General features: G+C 58.0%; 1 protein-coding gene across 1 annotated transcript in view; it reads right to left on the minus strand.

Moving 5' to 3' along the window:
• Positions 1–1,605: 1,605 nt before the first annotated feature.
• Positions 1,606–19,911, minus strand: part of LOC107049770 (RNA-binding protein 10-like) — a 42,771-nt gene continuing 24,465 nt past the window's right edge. Inside the window, exons 5-10 of the mRNA XM_040657265.1 lie at positions 19,349–19,409; positions 13,448–13,610; positions 9,652–9,812; positions 4,763–4,860; positions 3,184–3,283; positions 1,606–1,820 (exon numbers count right to left, since the gene is read on the minus strand). Coding sequence (XP_040513199.1) covers positions 1,608–1,820; positions 3,184–3,283; positions 4,763–4,860; positions 9,652–9,812; positions 13,448–13,610; positions 19,349–19,409 — 796 coding nt within the window. The 3' untranslated portion in view covers positions 1,606–1,607. The remainder of the gene's footprint in view (positions 1,821–3,183; positions 3,284–4,762; positions 4,861–9,651; positions 9,813–13,447; positions 13,611–19,348; positions 19,410–19,911) is intronic.

The following is a 19,911-nucleotide window of genomic DNA, read 5'->3' on the forward strand; positions in this document are numbered from 1 at the left end:
GGGGGCAATGGGGGCTGTGGGGTCAATGGGGGCATTGGGGGCTATGGGGTGAATGGGGGTAATGGGGGCAATGGGGTGAGTGGGGGTTGTGGGGGCAATGGGGGCAATGGGGGCATTGGGGGCAATGGGACCATTGAAGGCAATGGGGGCAATGGGGGCTGTGGGGGTTGTGGGGGCAATGGGGGCAATGGGGGCTGTGGGGCCATTGGGGGCAATGGGGTGAATGGGGTGAATGGGGCCATTGGGGGCAATGGGACCACTGGGGGCAATGGGGGCTGTGGGGGTTGTGGGGTTATTGGGGGTAATGGGGATAATGGGGGCTGGGGGGTCAGTGAGGGCATGGAGGTGAATGGGGGTAATGGGGGCATTGGGGTCAATGGGGTGAATGGGGGTAATGGGGGCATTGAGGGCAATGGGGGCAATGGGGGTAATGGGGGCATTGGGGTCAATGTGGGCAATGGGGGCTGTGGGATCAATGGGGGTAATGGGGGCATTGAGGTCAATGGGGGCATTGGGGTCAATGGGGGCATTGGGGGTATTGAGGCCATTGGGGGTAATGGGGTCAATGGGGTCAGTGGGGGCATTGGGGGCTATGGGGTGAATGGGGGTAATGGGGGCATTGGAGGCAATGGGGTGAATGGGGGAAATGGGGGCAATGGGGGCTGTGGGGTCAATGGGGGCAATGGGGTGAATGCGTCCACTGGGGGCAATGGGGGCAATGGGGGCAATGGGGTCAATGTGGGCATTGGGGTCAATGGGGGCAATGGGGTGAATGGGGCCATTGGGGGCAATGGGGGCAATGGGGGTAATGGGGGCAATGAGGGCAATGGGGGCTGTGGGGTCAGTGGGGGCAATGGGGTGAATGGGGGTTGTGGGGGTAATGGAGGCAATGGGAGTAATGGGGGCTGTGGGGGCAATGGGGGTAATGGGGGTAATTGGGGGCAATGGAGGCAATGGTGTCAATGGGGGCATTGGGGGTATTGAGGCCATTGGGGGTAATGGGGGCAATGGGGTGAGTGGGGGCTGTGGAGCCAATGGGGGCATTGGAGGCAATGGGGTGAATGGGGGCAATGGGGGCAATGGGGCCATTGGGGGCAATGGGGGTAATGGGGCCATTGGGGGCAATGGGGGCAATGGGGGCAATGGAGACATTGGGGGCTGTGGGGTCAATGGGGGCAATGGGGGTAATGGGGGCAATGGGGGTAATGGGGGTATTGGGGTCAATGGGGGTAATGGGGGCATTGGGGGCAATGGGGGCAATGGGGTCAATGGGGGCATTGGGGGCTGTGGGGCCATTGGGGGCAATGGGGTGAATGGGGTGAATGGGGGTAATGGGGGCAATGGGGGCAATGGGAGCAATGGGGGCTGTGGGGTCAGTGAGGACTATGGGGTCAATGGGGGTAATGGGGGCAACGGGGACTATGGGGTCAATGGGGACAGTGGGGGCAATGGGGTCAATGGGGGTAATGGGGGCATTGGGGGCAATGGGGGCTGTGGGGTCAGTGAGGACTATGGGGTCAATGGGGGCATTGGAGACATTGGGGTCAATGGGGGCAATGGGGGCTGTGGGGTCAATGGGGTCAATGGGGTCAGTGGGGTGAATGGGGTCACATACCGGGGGCGGAGCCGTCTCCTTTGCTGGGGGCGGAGCCAGAGAGGGCGGGGCCGGGGGGCGGGGCCGCCTTCAGGTAGGCGGAGCCGTAGAGGGGGGCGGGGCCGGCGAAGCTCTCCTCTGATTGGTAGAAAGCGCCGAAGTCTCCGCCCCCGGAAGTCTCCTCCCCTCCCCCCGCCCACGGAGCCGCCTCCCCGCCGGGGGCTGCCTGGAAAAGGGGGCGTGGCCTGATTAAGCCACGCCCCCCCCCCCATCGAGCCCCATAGGGAAGCGTTGACCCCCCCCCGTAAGCCCCGCCCACAAGCAACGCCGCCATTGGAAGCCCCGCCTCCTCTCATAAGCCCCGCCCACACCATCATGAAGGACACGCCCCCTCCTTCGCACTGCCCACCAGCGGCCTTAAGCCACGCCCCCAATAGCCCCCGTAGGCCACGCCCCCTTCCACAAAGCCCCGCCTACATCGCCACGAAGGCCACGCCCCCTACCATAAGCCAATGGGACTCAATGGGACCCAATCGGGACCAATGGGACTCAAGGGGACCCAATGGAAACCAATGGGAGTCAATGTTAACCAATGGGGATCAATGGGACTCAATGGGACTCAATGGAAACCAATGGGGATCAATGGGACCCAATGGAAACCTATGGGACTCAATAAGAATCAGTGGGGATCAATGGGGACCAATGGGACTCGATGGGAGTCAATGAGAGTCAATGGGGATCAATGGGACTCAATGGGACTTAATGGGACCCAATGGAAACCAATGGGACTCAATGGAAACCAATGGAGACCAATGGGACTCAATGGGAGTCAATGGGGATCAATGGGAATTAATGGGAACCAATAGAAACCAATGGGACTCAATGGGAACCAATGGGACCCAATGGGGCTCAATGGAAACCAATGGGGACTCAATGCGACTCAGTGGGACTCAATCGGAATCAATGGGGCCCAATGGGGCCCAATGGGACTCAATGGAAACCAATGGGACTCAATGGGAGTCAATGGGGATCAATGGGGACCAATGGATATCAACGGGACCCAATGGAAACCAATGGGGATCAAAGGACACACGGGGCTACTTGGGGGTCACTTGGGGGTCCCGTGGGGGTCCATTGGGGCGTCCCTCCCCCGACCCCCCCCCAAAGCTCACCACGATGGTGGCCAACTGCACGAAGCCCCTCCCACATCACCACGAAGGCCACGCCCCCACCCACAAGCCCCGCCCACAACCACTCCGTATGCAGACCACGCCCCTCCTTAAGCCCCGCCCACCCGATCTACCCCAGTCGGAGGCCACACCCCTTCCAAGCCCCGCCCACACCGCCGCGAAGGCCACGCCCCCGCCCCGCAAGCCCCGCCCTCCAGCGCCAACCCTTTAGGCCACGCCCCCTCCCATAAGCCCCGCCCAACACATGTCCCCCATTAAGCCACGCCCCACCCATAGGCTCCGCCCACCCCCGTTCTCCCTTTATGCCACGCCCCCTTCATAAGCCCCGCCCACCGCCACGTCCCCACCCAGCCCTAAACCGGAAGCCCCGCCCCCCTTCCCGCCGGAAGTCCCGCCCACCTGGGAGAGTGCCCATTGGGCGGCAGCGATGGCGGTGGAGGCCACGGAGGCGGCGCTGGCGCGGGGCGGGCCTTCCGCTGACCCCGCCCCCTGCACCTCCCTGGGGGCGGGGCCACGGTCAGGGGGCGTGGCCACACGGAAAAGGGGCGGGGCTTATGGGAGGGGGCGGGGCTAAATGGCCCCTAAACAATGGGCAGTGTACATTTGGGGGGAGGGGTTTAATAGAAGGGGGTGTGGCCAAAAGGGAACCCGGGGGGCGGGGCTTATGGGAGGGGGCGTGGCCTATAGTGACGGTGTGGTGGGCGGGGATTATGGGAGGGGGCGTGGCTTAAAGGGGACAGTTGGTGGGCGGGGCGTATGGAGGGGGCGGGGCTTAAGGGCCCCTAAACAACGGGCAGTGTGCATTTGGGTGGGGAGGAGGGGCTTAATCGAAGGGGGCGGGGCTTAAAGGAGGGGGCGTGGCCTGAAGTGGGTGGGGTCTGAGATGGGCGTGGCTTAAGGGTGGGGGCGTGGCCTGAAGTGGGTGGGGTCTGAGATGGGCGTGGCTTATGGGAGGGGGCGTGGCCTAATGGGGCTGGTCGGTGGTGGGTGGGGCTTATGGGAGGGGGCGGGGCTTAAGGGCCCATAAACAATGGGCAGCGTGCATTTGGGGGGAGGAGTTTAATAGAAGGGGGCGGGGCTAGATGGAGTGAGGGCGTGGCCTATTGGGGCATGTGGTGGGCGGGGCTTATGGGAGGGGGCGTGGCCTAAAGAGGGACTGGAGGTTGGCGGGGCTTATCGGAGGGGCGTGGCCTAAAGGGGGTACCAGTTGTGGGCGGGGCTTATGGAGGGGGTGTGGCCTAAAGGTTACAAGTGCTGGGCGGGGCTTATGGAGGGGGCGTGGCCTAAGGGGGGCATGTGGTGGGCGTGGCTTATTGGAGGGGGCGTGGCTTAAAAGGGGTGGCCTTCGTGGTGATGTGAGCGGGGCTTACAGGAGGAGCTGTGGCTTCCAATGAATGTACAGCTCGTGGGCGGGGCTTATGAGAGGGGGCGTGGCTTAACCGGCTGCTAAACAATGGGCTGCGTGCATGGGGGGTGGGGTTTAATCGAAGGGGGCGTGGCTTGAGGGGTGTGTGGGTGTGGCTTGTGGTAATGGGCAGGGCTTATGGATACTTATCATGGACGTGATTGGGTCAGCCAGCTTGGGGCGTGGCCTAATGGGAGTGGGTGGGGCTTTCGGGTTGGGGGCGTGGCCTCTTTGTGAGGGGCATAATGGTAGGGGCGGGGCTTGTGGAGGGGGCGTGGCCAATGGCACAATGGGCGGGGCTTAATGCCCGTCACACAGCATTGGTTGGAACAGTGGGGGTGGGGCTTAAGGGAAACGGGGCGGGGCTTGTTGGTTGGGGGGCGGGGCCTGGGGGTTGGAGGCCGTGGCTTGGCTTATAGTGGGCGTGGCTTAAGGCGATTGGGGGCGGGGCTTAAGCTAAGGCATGGGGCTTAATGGGAGGGTTTAAATGGAAGGGGGCGTGGCTTGCTGGCTGTGGGAGGGGCCTATTGGGCTTGGGGGCGTGGCCTGTTGGGTTGGGGGGCGTGGCCTCACCGCTTGGAGCCTTTGGCGAATTCCACGTTGATGCTTTTGCCATCGATGTGGAGGGGGGGGTGGAGGGCCTGCAGCATCTGCAGCAGCTGGGAGGCCTCCTGGGGGGGGGGGACGACAAACATGGGGGGCTGAGATGGGGGGTGGCAGCCGGGGGGTAAGAAGGGGATGGGTCAAGGGGGGTCGGGGGGGTCAGAAATGGGGCAGGGAGGGGAGAATGGGGATAAAAAGGGGGAAAAGTGGATGGAGGAGATATGGGGGAGGGACATGGGGGGGACATGGGGGGTGGCAGCCAGGGGGGGGTCGTGGGGGGGTCAGAAATGGGGCAGGGAGGGGAGAATGGGGACATAAAGGGGGAAAAAGGGGATGGAGGAGACGTGGAGGGGGGGACATGGGGGGCTGATGGGGGGTGGCAGCCGGGGGGGAAGAAGGGGCAGCCGGGGGGCGGTCGTGGGGGGGTCAGAAATGGGGCAGGGAGGGGAGAAGGGGGATAAAAAGGGGGAAAAGGGGAAGGAGGAGATATGGGGGAGGGACATGGGGGGGACATGGGGGGTGGCAGCCGGGGGAGGGTCGTGGGGGGGTCAGAAATGGGGCAGGGAGGGGAGAATGGGGACATAAAGGGGGAAAAAGGGGATGGAGGAGACGTGCAGGGGGGGACATGGGGGGCTGATGGGGGGTGGCAGCCGGGGGGGAAGAAGGGGCAGCCGGGGGGCGGTCGTGGGGGGGTCAGAAATGGGGCAGGGAGGGGAGAAGGGGGATAAAAAGGTGGAAAAAGGGGATGGTGGGAACACGGAGAGGAATATAGGACTAAATGGAAATCAATGGGGAGCAATGGGGAACAATGGAAACCAATGGGAGTCAATGGTAACCAATGGAGATGAATGGGACTCAATGGCACTCAATGGGACCCAATGGAAACCAATAGGACTCAATGGGGATCAATGGAAACCAATGGGGATCAATGAAAACCAATGGGGACCAATGGGACCCAATGGAACTCAATGGAAACCAATGGAAACCAATGGGAATCAATGTTAACCAATGGGACTCAATGGGACTCAATGGGACTCAATGGAACTCACTGGGACTCAATGGAACTCAATGGGACTCAATGGGACTCAATGAGACTCAATGGGAATCAATGGGACCCAATAGAAACCAATGGGATTCAATGGAAACCAATGGGACTCAATGGGACCCAATAGGACTCAGTGGAAACCAATGGGACTCAATAGGAATCAATGGAAACCAATGGGGAGCAATGGGACTCAATGCGACCCAATGGAAACCAATGGGACTCAATGGGACTCAATGGAAACCAATGGGACCCAATAGAAACCAATGGGACTCAATGGGACTCAATGGGGATCAATGGGACTCAATGGGACTCAATGGAAACCAATGGGACTCAATGGAAACCAATGGGACTCAATGGGACTCAATGGAAACCAATGGGACTCAATGGAAACCAATGGGACCCAATAGAAACCAATGGGGATAAATGGGACTCAATGGGACTCAATGGAAACCAATGGGACTCAATGGAAACCAACGGGACCCAATAGAAACCAATGGGACCCAATGGAAACCAATGGGACTCAATGGGACCCAATGGAAACCAATGGAATCCAATGGGACTCAATGGGAGTCAATGGAAACCAATGGGACTCAATGGGACTCAATGGAAACTAATGGGACTCAATGGGACCCAATGGAACTCAATGGGACTCAATGGGAACTAATGGAAACCAATGGGACCCAATAGAAACCAATGGGACTCAATGAGAATCAATGGGACTCAATGGGACTCAATGGGACTCAATAGGAATCAATGGGACTCAATGGGGATCAATGAAAACCAATGGGGACCAATGGGACCCAATGGAACTCAATGGAAACCAATGGAAACCAATGGGAATCAATGTTAACCAATGGGACTCAATGGGGACCAATGGGACTCAATGGGACTCAATGGAACTCACTGGGACTCAATGGAACTCAATGGGACTCAATGGGACTCAATGGGAATCAATGGGAATCAATGGGACCCAATAGAAACCAATGGGACTCAATGGAAACCAATGGGGATCAATGGGACTCAATGGAAACCAATGGGACTCAATGTTAACCAATGGAACGCAATGGGACTCAATGGGACTCAATGGAAACCAATGGGACCCAATGGAAACCAATGGGACTCAATGGGACTCAATGGAAACCAATGGAAACCAATGGGACCCAATGGAAACCAATGGGACTCAATGGGACTCAATGGGACCCAATGGAAACCAATGGGACTCAATGGGACTTCAATGCGACCCAATGGAAACCAATGGGACTCAATGGGCCTCAATGGAAACCAATGGGACCCAATGGAAACCAATGGGGATCAATGGGACTCAATGGGACTCAATGGGACTCAATGTGACCCAATAGAAACAAATGGGGATCAATGGGACTCAATGGGAATCAATGGGACTCAATGTGACCCAATAGAAACCAATGGGACTCAATGAAAACCAATGGGACTCAATGGAAACCAATGGAAACCAATGGGGATCAATGGGGATCAATGGAAACCAATGGAACTCAATGGGACCCAATGGAAACCAATGGGACTCAATGGGACTCAATGCGACCCAATGGAAACCAATGGGACTCAATGGGCCTCAATGTAAACCAATGGGACCCAATAGAAACCAATGGGACTCAATGGGACTCAATGGAAACCAATGGGACCCAATGGAACTCAATGGGGACAAGGGCCCACTTGGGGGTCCCGTGGGGGTCCCGTGGGGGGTCCCCCCCCCCCCAAAGCTCACCACGATGGTGGCCAACTGCACGAAGGCGAAGCTCTGTGACTCAATGGGAGTCAATGGAAACCAATGGGGATCAATGGGACTCAATGGGACTCAATGGAAACCAATGGGACTCAATGTTAACCAATGGAACCCAATGGGACTCAATGGGACTCAATGGAAACCAATGGAAACCAATGGGACTCAATGGGCCTCAATGGGACACAATGGAAACCAATGGAAACCAATGGGACCCAATAGAAACCAATGGGACTCAATGGGACTCAATGGGACCCAATAGAAACCAATGGGACTCAATGGGACTCAATGGAAACCAATGGGACCCAATGGAAACCAATGGGGATCAATGGGACTCAGTGGAAACCAATGGGACCCAATGTTAACCAATGGAACGCAATGGGACTCAATGGGACTCAATGGAAAGCAATGCAACGCAATGGGACTCAATGGGACTCAATGGAAACCAATGGAAACCAATGGGACCCAATGGAAACCAATGGGACTCAATGGGACTCAATGGGGACCAATGGGACTCAATGGAAACCAATGGGACCCAATAGAAACCAATGGGACTCAATGGGACTCAATGGGGACCAATGGGACTCAATGGAAACCAATGGGACCCAATAGAAACCAATGGGACTCAATGGGACTCAATGGGGACCAATGGGACTCAATGGAAACCAATGGGACCCAATAGAAACCAATGGGACTCAATGGGACTCAATGGAAACCAATGGGACCCAATGGAAACCAATGGGGATCAATGGAAACCAATGGGGATCAATGGGACTCAATGGGAATCAATGGGACTCAATGGGACGCAATGGAAACCAATGGAAACCAATGGGGATCAATGAAAACCAATGGGGACCAATGGGACCCAATGGAACTCAATGGAAACCAATGGAAACCAATGGGAATCAATATTAACCAATGGGACGCAATGGGACTCAATGGGACTCAATGGAAACCAATGGGACTCAATGGAACTCAATGGGACTCAATGGGACTCAATGAGAATCAATGGGAATCAATGGGACCCAATAGAAACCAATGAGACCCAATAGAAACCAATGGGACTCAATAGGACTCAATGGGGACCAATGGGACTCAATGGGACCCAATGGGACTCAATGGGCCTCAATGGAATCCAATGGGACCCAATGGAAACCAATGGGACTCAATGGAAACCAATGGAACGCAATGGGACTCAATGGGACTCAAAGGGCCACTTGGGGGTCCCATGGGGGTCCCGTGGGGGGGTCCCCCCCCCCCCCAAAGCTCACCACGATGGTGGCCAACTGCACGAAGGCGAAGCTCTGTGACTCAATGGGCCTCAATGGAAACCAATGGGACCCAATGGAAACCAATGGGACCCAATAGAAACCAATGGGACTCAATGGGACTCAATGGAAACCAATGGGACCCAATGGAAACCAATGGGGATCAATGGGACTCAATGGAAACCAATGGGACCCAATGTTAACCAATGGGACTCAATGGGACTCAATGAGAATCAATGGGAATCAATGGGCCTCAATGGAAACCAATGGGACTCAATGGGACCCAATAGAAACCAATGGGATTCAATGGAAACCAATGGGACTCAATGGGACTCAATGTGACCCAATAGAAACCAATGGGACTCAATGAAAACCAATGGGACTCAATGGAAACCAATGGAAACCAATGGGGATCAATGGGGATCAATGGAAACCAATGGAACTCAATGGGACCCAATGGAAACCAATGGGACTCAATGGGACTCAATGGAAACCAATGGGACTCAATGGAAACCAATGGGACCCAATGGAAACCAATGGGGACCAATGGGACCCAATGGAACTCAATGGAAACCAATGGGAGTCAATGGGACTCAATAGGAATCAATGGGACTCAATGGAAACCAATGGAACTCAATGGGACCCAATGGGACTCAATGGGACTCAATGGAAACCAATGGAAACCAATGGGACTCAATGGGACCCAATGGAACTCAGTGGGGACAAGGGCCCACTTGGGGGTCCCGTGGGGGTCCCGTGGGGGGGTCCCCCCCCCCCCAAAGCTCACCACGATGGTGGCCAACTGCACGAAGGCGAAGCCGCGGTTGAGCTGCGTCTGTCTGTCTTTGATGACGCGGACGTTGGCGGCCGAGAGGGCGGCGAATGGGGCCAAGGCGGCCAGGATGGACTCCAGGCTGCTCTGAGGGTGGAGGTTGCGGAGGATGATGGCTGTGGGGCGGAGGGGGAGGACGTGTGTGGGGCTGGACCCATAGATGGACCCCAAAGGGCTTCCCGGACCCATAGATTGACCCCCAAGTGGACACGGGACCCATAGATGGGCCCTAAAGGGCTCCCAGGACCCATAGATTGACCCCCAAGTGGACACGGGACCCATAGATGGACCCCAAAGGGCTCCCAGGACCCATAGATTGACCCCCAAGTGAACCCGGGACCCATAAATGGGCCCTAAAGGGCTCCCAGGACCCATAGAGTGACCCCAAAGGGCTCCCAGGACCCATAGATGACGCCTGAGATATATAGGGTTGGGATCTGGACCCATAGAGTGACCCCCAACTGAACCCGGGACCCATAGATGGACCCCAAAGGGCTCCCAGGACCCATAGATTGACCCCCAAGTGGACCCAGGACCCATAGATGGGCCCTAAAGGGCTCCCAGGACCCATAGATTGACCCCCAAGTGGACCCAGGACCCATAGATGGGCCCTAAAGGGCTCCCAGGACCCATAGAGTGACCCCAAAGGGCTCCCAGGACCCATAGATGACGCCTGAGATATATAGGGTTGGGATCTGGACCCATAGAGTGACCCCCAACTGAACCCGGGACCCATAGATGGACCCCAAAGGGCTCCCAGGACCCATAGATTGACCCCCAAGTGGACCCAGGACCCATAGATGGGCCCTAAAGGGCTCCCAGGACCCATAGATGGACACCAAAGGGCTCCCCGGACCCATAGATTGACCCCCAAGTGGACCCAGGACCCATAGATGGGCCCTAAAGGGCTCCCAGGACCCATAGAGTGACACCAAAGTGGACCCAGGACCCATAGATTGACCCCCAAGTGGACCCAGGACCCATAGATTGACCCCCAAGTGGACCCAGGACCCATAAATTGACCCACAAGTGAACCCGGGACCCATAGAGTGACCCCAAAGTGAACCCGGGACCCAAAAATGGACACCAAAGGGCTCCCAGGACCCATAGATGGACCCCAAAGGGCTCCCAGGACCCATAGAGTGACCCCCAAGTGGACCCAGGACCCATAGAGTGACCCACAAGAGAACCCAGGACCCATAGATGGAACCCAAACGGCTCCCAACGCCAATGGGAGGAACCAAGATGGCGGCCGAGATCTATGGGGTGGGAATCTGGACCCATAGATGGACCCCAAAGGGCTCCCAGGACCCATAGAGTGCCCCCCAAGTGAACACGGGACCTATAGAGTGACCCCAAAGGGCTCCCAGGACCCATAGATGGACACCAAAGGGCTCCCCGGACCCATAGATTGACCCCCAAGTGGACCCAGGACCCATAGATGGGCCCTAAAGGGCTCCCAGGACCCATAGATGGACACCAAAGGGCTCCCAGGACCCATAGAGTGACCCCCAAGTGACCCCCAAATCCCCTCTCAGGACCCCCAAAGCCCCCCAATATCCCCCCCAAAACCCCTCCAAGACCCCCAATTCTCCCCCAAAGACCCCCAAAGCCCCCCCATATCCCCCCCAACCCCCCCCAAGACCCCCAATTCCCCCTCCAAGACCCCCAAATCCCCCCCAATCCCCCCCAAAGCCCCCCAATATCCCCCCAACCCCTCCCCCAGGACCCCCAATTCCCTCCCCAGGACCCCCAAAGCCCCCCAATATCCCCCCCCAAACCCCTCCAAGACTCCCAAATCCCCCCCAGGACCCCCAAATACCCCCTCAGGACCCCCCAAATCCCCCAATCCCCCCCCAGGACCCCCAATTCTCCCCTCAGGACCCCCAAAACCCCCAAATCCCCCCCTCCAAGACCCCCAAATCCTCCCCAATATCCCCCCAATTCCCCCCCAGGACCCCCAAATCCCACCAAAACCCCCAAATCCCCCCCCAGGACCCCCAAATCCCCCCAATATCCCCCCAAACCCCCCAGGAACCCCAAATACCCCCTCCGGACCCCCAGGACCCCCAATTCCCCCCCCAGGACCCCCAAAGTCCCCCAATATCCCCCCAAATCCCCTCCAAGACCCCCAAATCCTCCCCAATATCCCCCCAGTTCCCCCCCCAGGACCCCCAAACCCCTCCAAGACCCCCAAAATCCCCCCCAGGACCCCCAAAGCCCCCCAATATCCCCCCCAAAACCCCTCCAAGACCCCCAAATACCCCCCCAGGACCCCCAAAGCCCCCCAAAACCCCTCCAAGACCCCCAAATCCCCCCTCAGGACCCCCAAGACCCCCAATTGCCCCCCCCAGGACCCCCAAAGCCCCGCAATATGCCCCCCAAAACCCCTCCAAGACCCCCAAATACACCCCAGGACCCCCAAATCCCCCCAAAACCCCCAAATCCCCCCCCAGGACCCCCAAAGCCCCCCAATATCCCCCCAAAACCCCTCCAGGACCCCCAAAGCCCCCCAATATCCCCCCCAAAACCCCTCCAAGACCCCCAAATACCCCCCAGGACCCCCAAATCCCCCCTCAGAACCCCCAAAGACCCCCAATATCCCCCCCAAAACCCCCCAACCCCCCCCCAGGACCCCCAAATCCCCCCCAGGACCCCCAAAGCCCCCCAATATCCCCCCCAAAACCCCTCCAAGACCCCCAAATACACCCCAGGACCCCCAAATCCCCCCAAAACCCCCAAAGCCCCCCAATATCCCCTCCAAAACACCCCAGGACCCCCAAAGCCCCCCAATATCCCCCCCAAAACCCCTCCAAGATCCCCAAAGCCCCCCAATATCCCCCCAATTCCCCCCCCAGGACCCCCAAATCCCCCCAATATCCCCCCCAAAACCCCTCCAAGACCCCCAAATACCCCCCCAGAACCCCCAAATCCCCCCAAAACCCCTCCAAGACCCCCAATATCCCCCCAAACCCCTCCAAGACCCCCAAATCCTCCCCAATATCCCCCCAACCCCCCCCCAATATCCCCAAAGCCCCCCAATATCCCCCCCAAAACCCCCCAACCCCCCCCCAATATCCCCAAAGCCCCCCAATATCCCCCCCAACCCCCCCAAAGACCCCCAATTCCCCCTCCAGGACCCCCAAATACCCCCTCAGAACCCCCAAAGCCCCCCAATATCCCCCCCAAAACCCCTCCAAGACCCCCAAATCCCCCCCAGGACCCCCAATTGCCCCCCCCAGGACCCCCAAAGCCCCCCAATATCCCCCCAAAACCCCTCCAAGACCCCCAAAGCCCCCCAATATCCCCCCCAAAACCCCTCCAAGACCCCCAAATCCCCCCTCAGAACCCCCAAAGCCCCCCTCAGGACCCCCAATTGCCCCCCCCAGGACCCCCAAATCCCCCCAAAACCCCTCCAAGACCCCCAATATCCCCCCCAAACCCCTCCAAGACCCCCAAATCCTCCCCAAAGTCCCCCCAATTCCCCCCCAGGACCCCCAAAGCCCCCCAATATCCCCCCCAAAACCCCCCAACCCCCCCCCAGTATCCCCAAAGCCCCCCAATATCCCCCCCAACCCCCCCAAAGACCCCCAAATCCCCCCTCAGAACCCCCAAAGCCCCCAAATATCCCCCCCAAAACTCCTCCAAGACCCCCAAATCCCCCCCAGGACCCCCAAATCCCCCCCCAGGACCCCCAAAACCCCCCAATCCCCCCCCCCCAGGACCCCCAAAGCCACCCCCCCCAACTCACTGTCGTTGGCGTTGTCAGCTCCGGGCTCAGCGCCCCCCGAAGACCCCCCGGGGGTCCCCCCCAAAGTGGGGCCATAGGGCTGAGGGAGGGGCAGAAGCCCCCCCCCCCCCCCCACCGGGTACCAATTCGGGTCGTGGACCCCCCGGTCCCCGTTGTTCAGCTTCTGTACCCCCAAAAAAATGGCCGTCAGTGGGGGGGGGGGGACCCCCAAATTTGGGGGGGGAAGGGGGGGGAAGAGAACCTAAATTGGGGGGGGTCCCAAAGCAAAAGGGGGGGTTGAACCCCCAAATTTGTGGGGGGGGGGGAGGGGATGACATACAACCCTAATTGGGGGGTCCCAAAGCAAAAGGGGGGGGTTGAACCCCAAAATGGGGGGGTGGACCCCAAGATTGAGGGGTTTGATCCCAAAATGGGGGGGTTTGACCCCAAAATTCGGGGGGTTGGACCCCCAAATTTGGGGGGGGGGGATGGAATGACATACAACCCAAATTGGGGGGGTCCCAAAGCAAAAGGGGGGGGGTTGAACCCCAAAATGGGTGGGGGGACCCCAAGATTGAGAGGGGTAACCCCAAAATTGAGGGGTTTGACCCCAAAATTGGGGGGTTGGACCCCCAAAATAGGGGCGTATGACCCCAAAATTTGGGTGTGGGGGGGGGGGGGGATGACATACAACCCAAATTGGGGGGGGTCCCAAAGCAGAAGGGGGGGGGGTTGAAACCCAAAATGGGGGGGTGGACCCCAAGATTGAGGGGTTTGACCCCAAAATTGGGGGGTTGGACCCCCAAATTGGGGGGTTGGACCCCCTAATTAATGGGGGGGGGGAGGGGATGACATACAACCCAAATTGGGGGGTCCCAATGCAAAAGGGGGGGGGGTTTGAACCCCAAAATTGAGGGGGAGGGGAAGAGAACCTAAATTGGGGGGGTCCCAAAGCAAAAGGGGGGGGGTTGAACCCCAAAATGGGGGGGTGGACCCCAAGATTGAGGGGTTTGATCCCAAAATTGGGGGGTTTGACCCCAAAATTGGGGGGTTGGACCCCCTAATTTGGGGGGGGGGGGGAGGGGATGACATACAACCCAAATTGGGGGGTCCCATAGCAAAAGGGGGGGGGTTGAACCCCAAAATGGGGGGTGGACCCCAAGATTGAGAGGGGTAACCCCAAAATGGGGGAGTTTGACCCCAAAATTGGGGGGTTGGACCCCCAAAATAGGGGCGAATGACCCCCAAATTTGGGTGGGGGGGGGGAGGGGATGACATACAACCCAAATTGGGGGGTCCCAAAGCAAAAGGGGGGGGTTTGAACCCCAAAGTTGGGGGGGGGGGAGGGGAAGAGAACCTAAATTGGGGGGGTCCCAAAGCAAAAGGGGGGGGGTTGAACCCCAAAATGGGGGGGTGGACCCCAAAATTGGGGGGTTGGACCCCCAAAATAGGGGCATATGACCCCAAATTTGGGTGGGGGGGGGAGGGGATGACATACAACCCAAATTGGGGGGGTCCCAAAGCAAAAGGGGGGGGGTTGAACCCCAAATTTGGGGGGTGGACCCCAAGATTGAGAGGGGTAACCCCAAGATTGAGGGGTTTGACCCCAAAAATGGGGGGTTTGACCCCAAAAATGGGGGGCTGGACCCCCAAATTTGGGGGGGGGGAGGGGATGACATACAACCCAAATTGGGGGGTCCCAATACAAAAGGGGGGGGTTTGAACCCCAAAATGGGGGGGTGGACCCCAAGATTGGGAGGTTTGACCCCAAAATTGGGGGGTTCGATCCCAAAATTGGGGGGGTTGACACCAAAAATGGGGGGTTGGACCCCCAAATTTGGGGGGGGGGGAGGGGATGACATACAACCCAAATTGGGGGGGTCCCAAAGCAAAAGGGGGGGGGGTTGAACCCCAAATTTGTGGGGGGGGGGAAGAGAACCTAAATTGGGGGGGTCCCAAAGCAAAAGAGGGGTTGAACCCCAAATTGGGGGGGGGGGAGGGGAAGAGAACGTAAATTGGGGGGGGTCCCAAAGCAAAAGGGGGGGGTTTGAACCCCAAAATGGGGGGGTGGACCCCAAGATTGAGGGGTTTGATCCCCAAATTGGGGGGTTGGACCCCAAAATGGGGGGGTTTGACCCCAAAATTCGGGGGTATGATCCCAAAATTGGGGGGGCTGACCCCAAAAAATGGGGGGTTGGATACCCCAAATTTGGGGGGGGGGGAGGGGGATGACAAAGGGGGGATTTGGGGTCGGGTGGGTTTTGGGGTGAATAAAAGGGGGGATTTGGGGTCGGGGGGGATTTGGGGTCGGGGGGCTTTTTGGGGTGAAAATAGGGGGGATTTGGGGTCCCAATGGGGGTTTTTGGGGTGAAAATAGGGGGGATTTGGGGTCCCAATGGGGGTTTTTGGGGTGAAAATAGGGGGGATTTGGGGTCCCAATGGGGGTTTTTGGGGTGAAAACAAAGGGGGGATTTGGGGTCGGGGGGGATTTGGGGTGAATAAAAGGGGGGATTTGGGGTCGGGGGGGATTTGGGGTGAAAATAGGGGGGATTTGGGGTCCCAATGGGGGTTTTTGGGGTGAAAGTAGGGGGGATTTGGGGTCCCAATGGGGGTTTTTGGGGTGAAAAAAGGGGGGATTTGGGGTCCCAATGGGGGTTTTTGGGGTGAAAAAAGGGGGATTTGGGGTCCCAATGGGGGTTTTTGGGGTGAAAACAAAGGAGGGATTTGGGGACGGAGGTTGTTTTGGGGTGAAAAAAGGGGGCGATTTGGGGTCCCAATGGGGGTTTTTGGGGTGAAAACAAAGGGGGATTTGGGGTTGGGGGGGATTTGGGGTCGGGGGGGTTTTGGGGTGAAAAAAGGGGGGATTTGGGGTCCCAATGGGGGTTTTTGGGGTGAAAACAAAGGGGGATTTGGGGTCGGGGGGGATTTGGGGTGAGAAAAGGGGGGATTTGGGGTCGGGGGGGATTTGGGGTGCATAAAAGGGGGATTTGGGGTCCCATTGGGGGTTTTTGGGGTGAAAAAAGGGGGGATTTGGGGTCCCATTGGGGGTTTTTGGGGTGAAAAAAGGGGGGATTTGGGGTCGGGGGGGGATTTGGGGTGAAAAAAGGGGGATTTGGGGTCCCAATGGGGGTTTTGGGGGTGAAAAAAGGGGGGATTTGGGGTCCCAATGGGGGTTTTTGGGGTGAAAACAAAGGGGGGATTTGGGGTCCCAATGGGGGTTTTTGGGGTGAAAAAAGGGGGATTTGGGGTCCCAATGGGGGTTTTTGGGGTGAAAACAAAGGGGGATTTGGGGTTGGGGGGGATTTGGGGTCGGGGGGGTTTTGGGGTGAAAAAAAGGGGGGATTTGGGGTGAAAAAAGGGGGGATTTGGGGTCGGGGGAGTTTTTGGGGTGAAAAAAGGGGGATTTGGGGTCCCAATGGGGGTTTTTGGGGTGAAAATAGGGGGGATTTGGGGTCCCAATGGGGGTTTTTGGGGGGAACAAAAGGGGGATTTGGGGTCGGGGGGGTTTTTGGGGTGAAAAAAGGGGGATTTGGGGTCGGGGGTGGTTTTGGGGTGAAAAAAGGGGGCGATTTGGGGTCCCAATGGGGGTTTTTGGGGTGAAAACAAAGGGGGATTTGGGGTTGGGGGGGATTTGGGGTCGGGGGGGGTTTGGGGTGAAAAAAGGGGGGATTTGGGGTCCCAATGGGGGTTTTTGGGGTGAAAAAAGGGGGGATTTGGGGTCAGGGGGGATTTGGGGTGAAAACAAAGGGGGATTTGGGGTCCCAATGGGGGTTTTGGGGTGAGAAAAGGGGGGATTTGGGGTCGGGGGGGATTTGGGGTGAATAAAAGGGGGATTTGGGGTCCCATTGGGGGTTTTTGGGGTGAAAAAAGGGGGGATTTGGGGTCAGGGGGGATTTGGGGTGAAAACAAAGGGGGATTTGGGGTCCCAATGGGGGTTTTTGGGGTGAAAAAAGGGGGGATTTGGGGTCGGGGGGGATTTGGGGTCGGGAGGGTTTTTGGGCTGAAAAAAGGGGGGATTTGGGGTCGGGGGGGTTTGGGGGTGAAAATAGGGGGGATTTGGGGTCGGGGGGGGTTTTGGGGTGAATAAAAGGGGGATTTGGGGTCCCAATGGGGGTTTTTGGGGTGAAAAAAGGGGGGATTGGGGGTCGGGGGGGATTTGGGGTGAGAAAAAGGGGGGATTTGGGGTTGGGGGGGATTTTGGGGTGAAAAAAGGGGGGATTTGGGGTCGGGGGGGGATTTGGGGTGAAAAAGGGGGGGATTTGGGGTCCCAATGGGGGTTTTTGGGGTGAAAGTAGGGGGGATTTGGGGTCCCAATGGGGGTTTTTAGGGTGAAAAAAGGGGGTATTTGAGGTCGGGGGGGATTTGGGGTCGGGGGGGTTTTGGGGTGAATAAAAGGGGGGATTTGGGGTCCCAATGGGGGTTTTTGGGGTGAAAAAAGGGGGTATTTGGGGTCGGGGGGGTTTTGGGGGGGAACAAAAGGGGGATTTGGGGTCGGGGGGGATTTGGGGTGAGAAAAAGGGGGGATTTGGGGTCCCATTGGGGGTTTTTGGGGTGAAAATAGGGGGATTTGGGGTTGGGGGGTTTTTGGGGTGAATAAAAGGGGGGATTTGGGGTCAGAGGGGATTTGGGGTCGGGGGGGTTTTTGGGGTGAATAAAAGGGGGGATTTGGGGTCCCGATGGGGGTTTTGGGGTGAAGAAAGGGGGGATTTGGGGTCGGGGGGCGTTTGGGGGTGAAAAAAAGGGGGATTTGGGGTCCCAATGGGGGTCTTTGGGTTGAAAAAAGGGGGATTTGTGGTCGGGGGGGATTTGGGGTCGGGGGGGTTTTGGGGTCGGGGGGTTTTTGGGTGAAAGTAGGGGGGATTTGGGGTCCCAATGGGGGTTTTTGGGGTGAAAAAAGGCGGGATTTGGGGTCGGGGGAGTTTTTGGGGTGAAAAAAGGGGGATTTGGGGTCCCAATGGGGGTTTTTGGGGTGAAAAATGGGGGGATTTGGGGTCGGGGGGGGTTTTGGGGTGAAAAAAAGGGGGATTTGGGGTTGTGGGGGATTTGGGGTTGGGGGGGTTTTGGGGTGAACAAAAGGGGGATTTGGGGTCCCAATGGGGGTTTTGGGGGTGAAAAAAGGGGGGATTTGGGGTGGAAAAAGGGGGGATTTGGGGTTGGGGGGGATTTGGGGTCGGGTGGGTTTTTGGGGTGAAAAAAGGGGGGATTTGGGGTCCCAATGGGGGTTTTGGGGGTGAAAAAAGGGGGATTTGGGGTTGTGGGGGTTTTGGGGTGAACAAAAGGGGGATTTGGGGTCCCAATGGGGGTTTTTGGGGTGAAAAAAAGGGGGGATTTGGGGTCGGGGGGCTTTTTGGGGTGAAGAAAGGGGGGATTTGGGGTCCCAATGGGGGTTTTTGGGGTGAAAACAAAGGGGGGATTTGGGGTCGGGGGGGTTTTTGGGGTGAAAATAGGGGGGATTTGGGGTCCCATTGGGGGTTTTTGGGGTGAAAAAAGGGGGTATTTGGGGTCGGGGGGGTTTTGGGGGGGAACAAAAGGGGGATTTGGGGTCGGGGGGGATTTGGGGTGAGAAAAAGGGGGGATTTGGGGTCCCATTGGGGGTTTTTGGGGTGAAAATCGGGGGATTTGGGGTTGGGGGGGATTTGGGGTGAATAAAAGGGGGATTTGGGGTCCCATTGGGGGTTTCTGGGGTGAAAAAAGGGGGGATTTGGGGTCCCAATGGGGGTTTTGGGGGTGAAAATAGGGGGGATTTGGGGTCGGGGGTGATTTGGGGTGAAGAAAGGGGGGATTTGGGGTCCCAATGGGGGTTTTTGGGGTGGAAAAAAGGGGGGATTTGGGGTCGGGGGGGATTTGGGGTGAAAATAGGGGGGATTTGGGGTCCCATTGGGGGTTTTTGGGGTGAAAAAAGGGGGATTTGGGGTCACCCACCCGATTTGGGGACGCCGCATTTGAAGCACTTCTCGCGCCGTTTGAAGTTCTGCACCCCGCACTGCGTGGGAAAAAAAGACCCCCCCCCCAAAAGAAACCCCACAATGAACCCCAAAAGATCCCCCCCCAAAACTCCCCAAAACCCCATAATGCCCCCCCAGACCCCATAGGACCACCAGGACCCCATATCAGCCCCCCCAGACCCCATATAACCCCCCCAAACCCTATAAGACACCCCCAAAACCCCATAATGCCCCCCAAGCCCCATATAACCCCCCCAAACCCTATAAGACACCCCCAAAACCCCATAATGTCCCCCCAGACCCCATAGGACTGCCAGGACCCCATAAGACCCCCCCAAAACCCCATAATACCCCCCAGACCTCATATAACCCCCCCAAACCCCATAATGCTCCCTCAGACCCCATAGGACCACCCCTAAACCCCATAGGACCACCAGGACCCCATAAGCCCCCCAAAACCCTATAAGACCACTCCTAAACCCCGTAATGCCCCCCCAAGAAACCATAATGCACCCCAAGCCCCATATAACCCCCCCAAAC

This window comes from Gallus gallus, unplaced genomic scaffold (assembly GCF_016699485.2).
Source record: "Gallus gallus isolate bGalGal1 unplaced genomic scaffold, bGalGal1.mat.broiler.GRCg7b scaffold_89, whole genome shotgun sequence".
Classification (NCBI taxonomy): domain Eukaryota; kingdom Metazoa; phylum Chordata; class Aves; order Galliformes; family Phasianidae; genus Gallus; species Gallus gallus.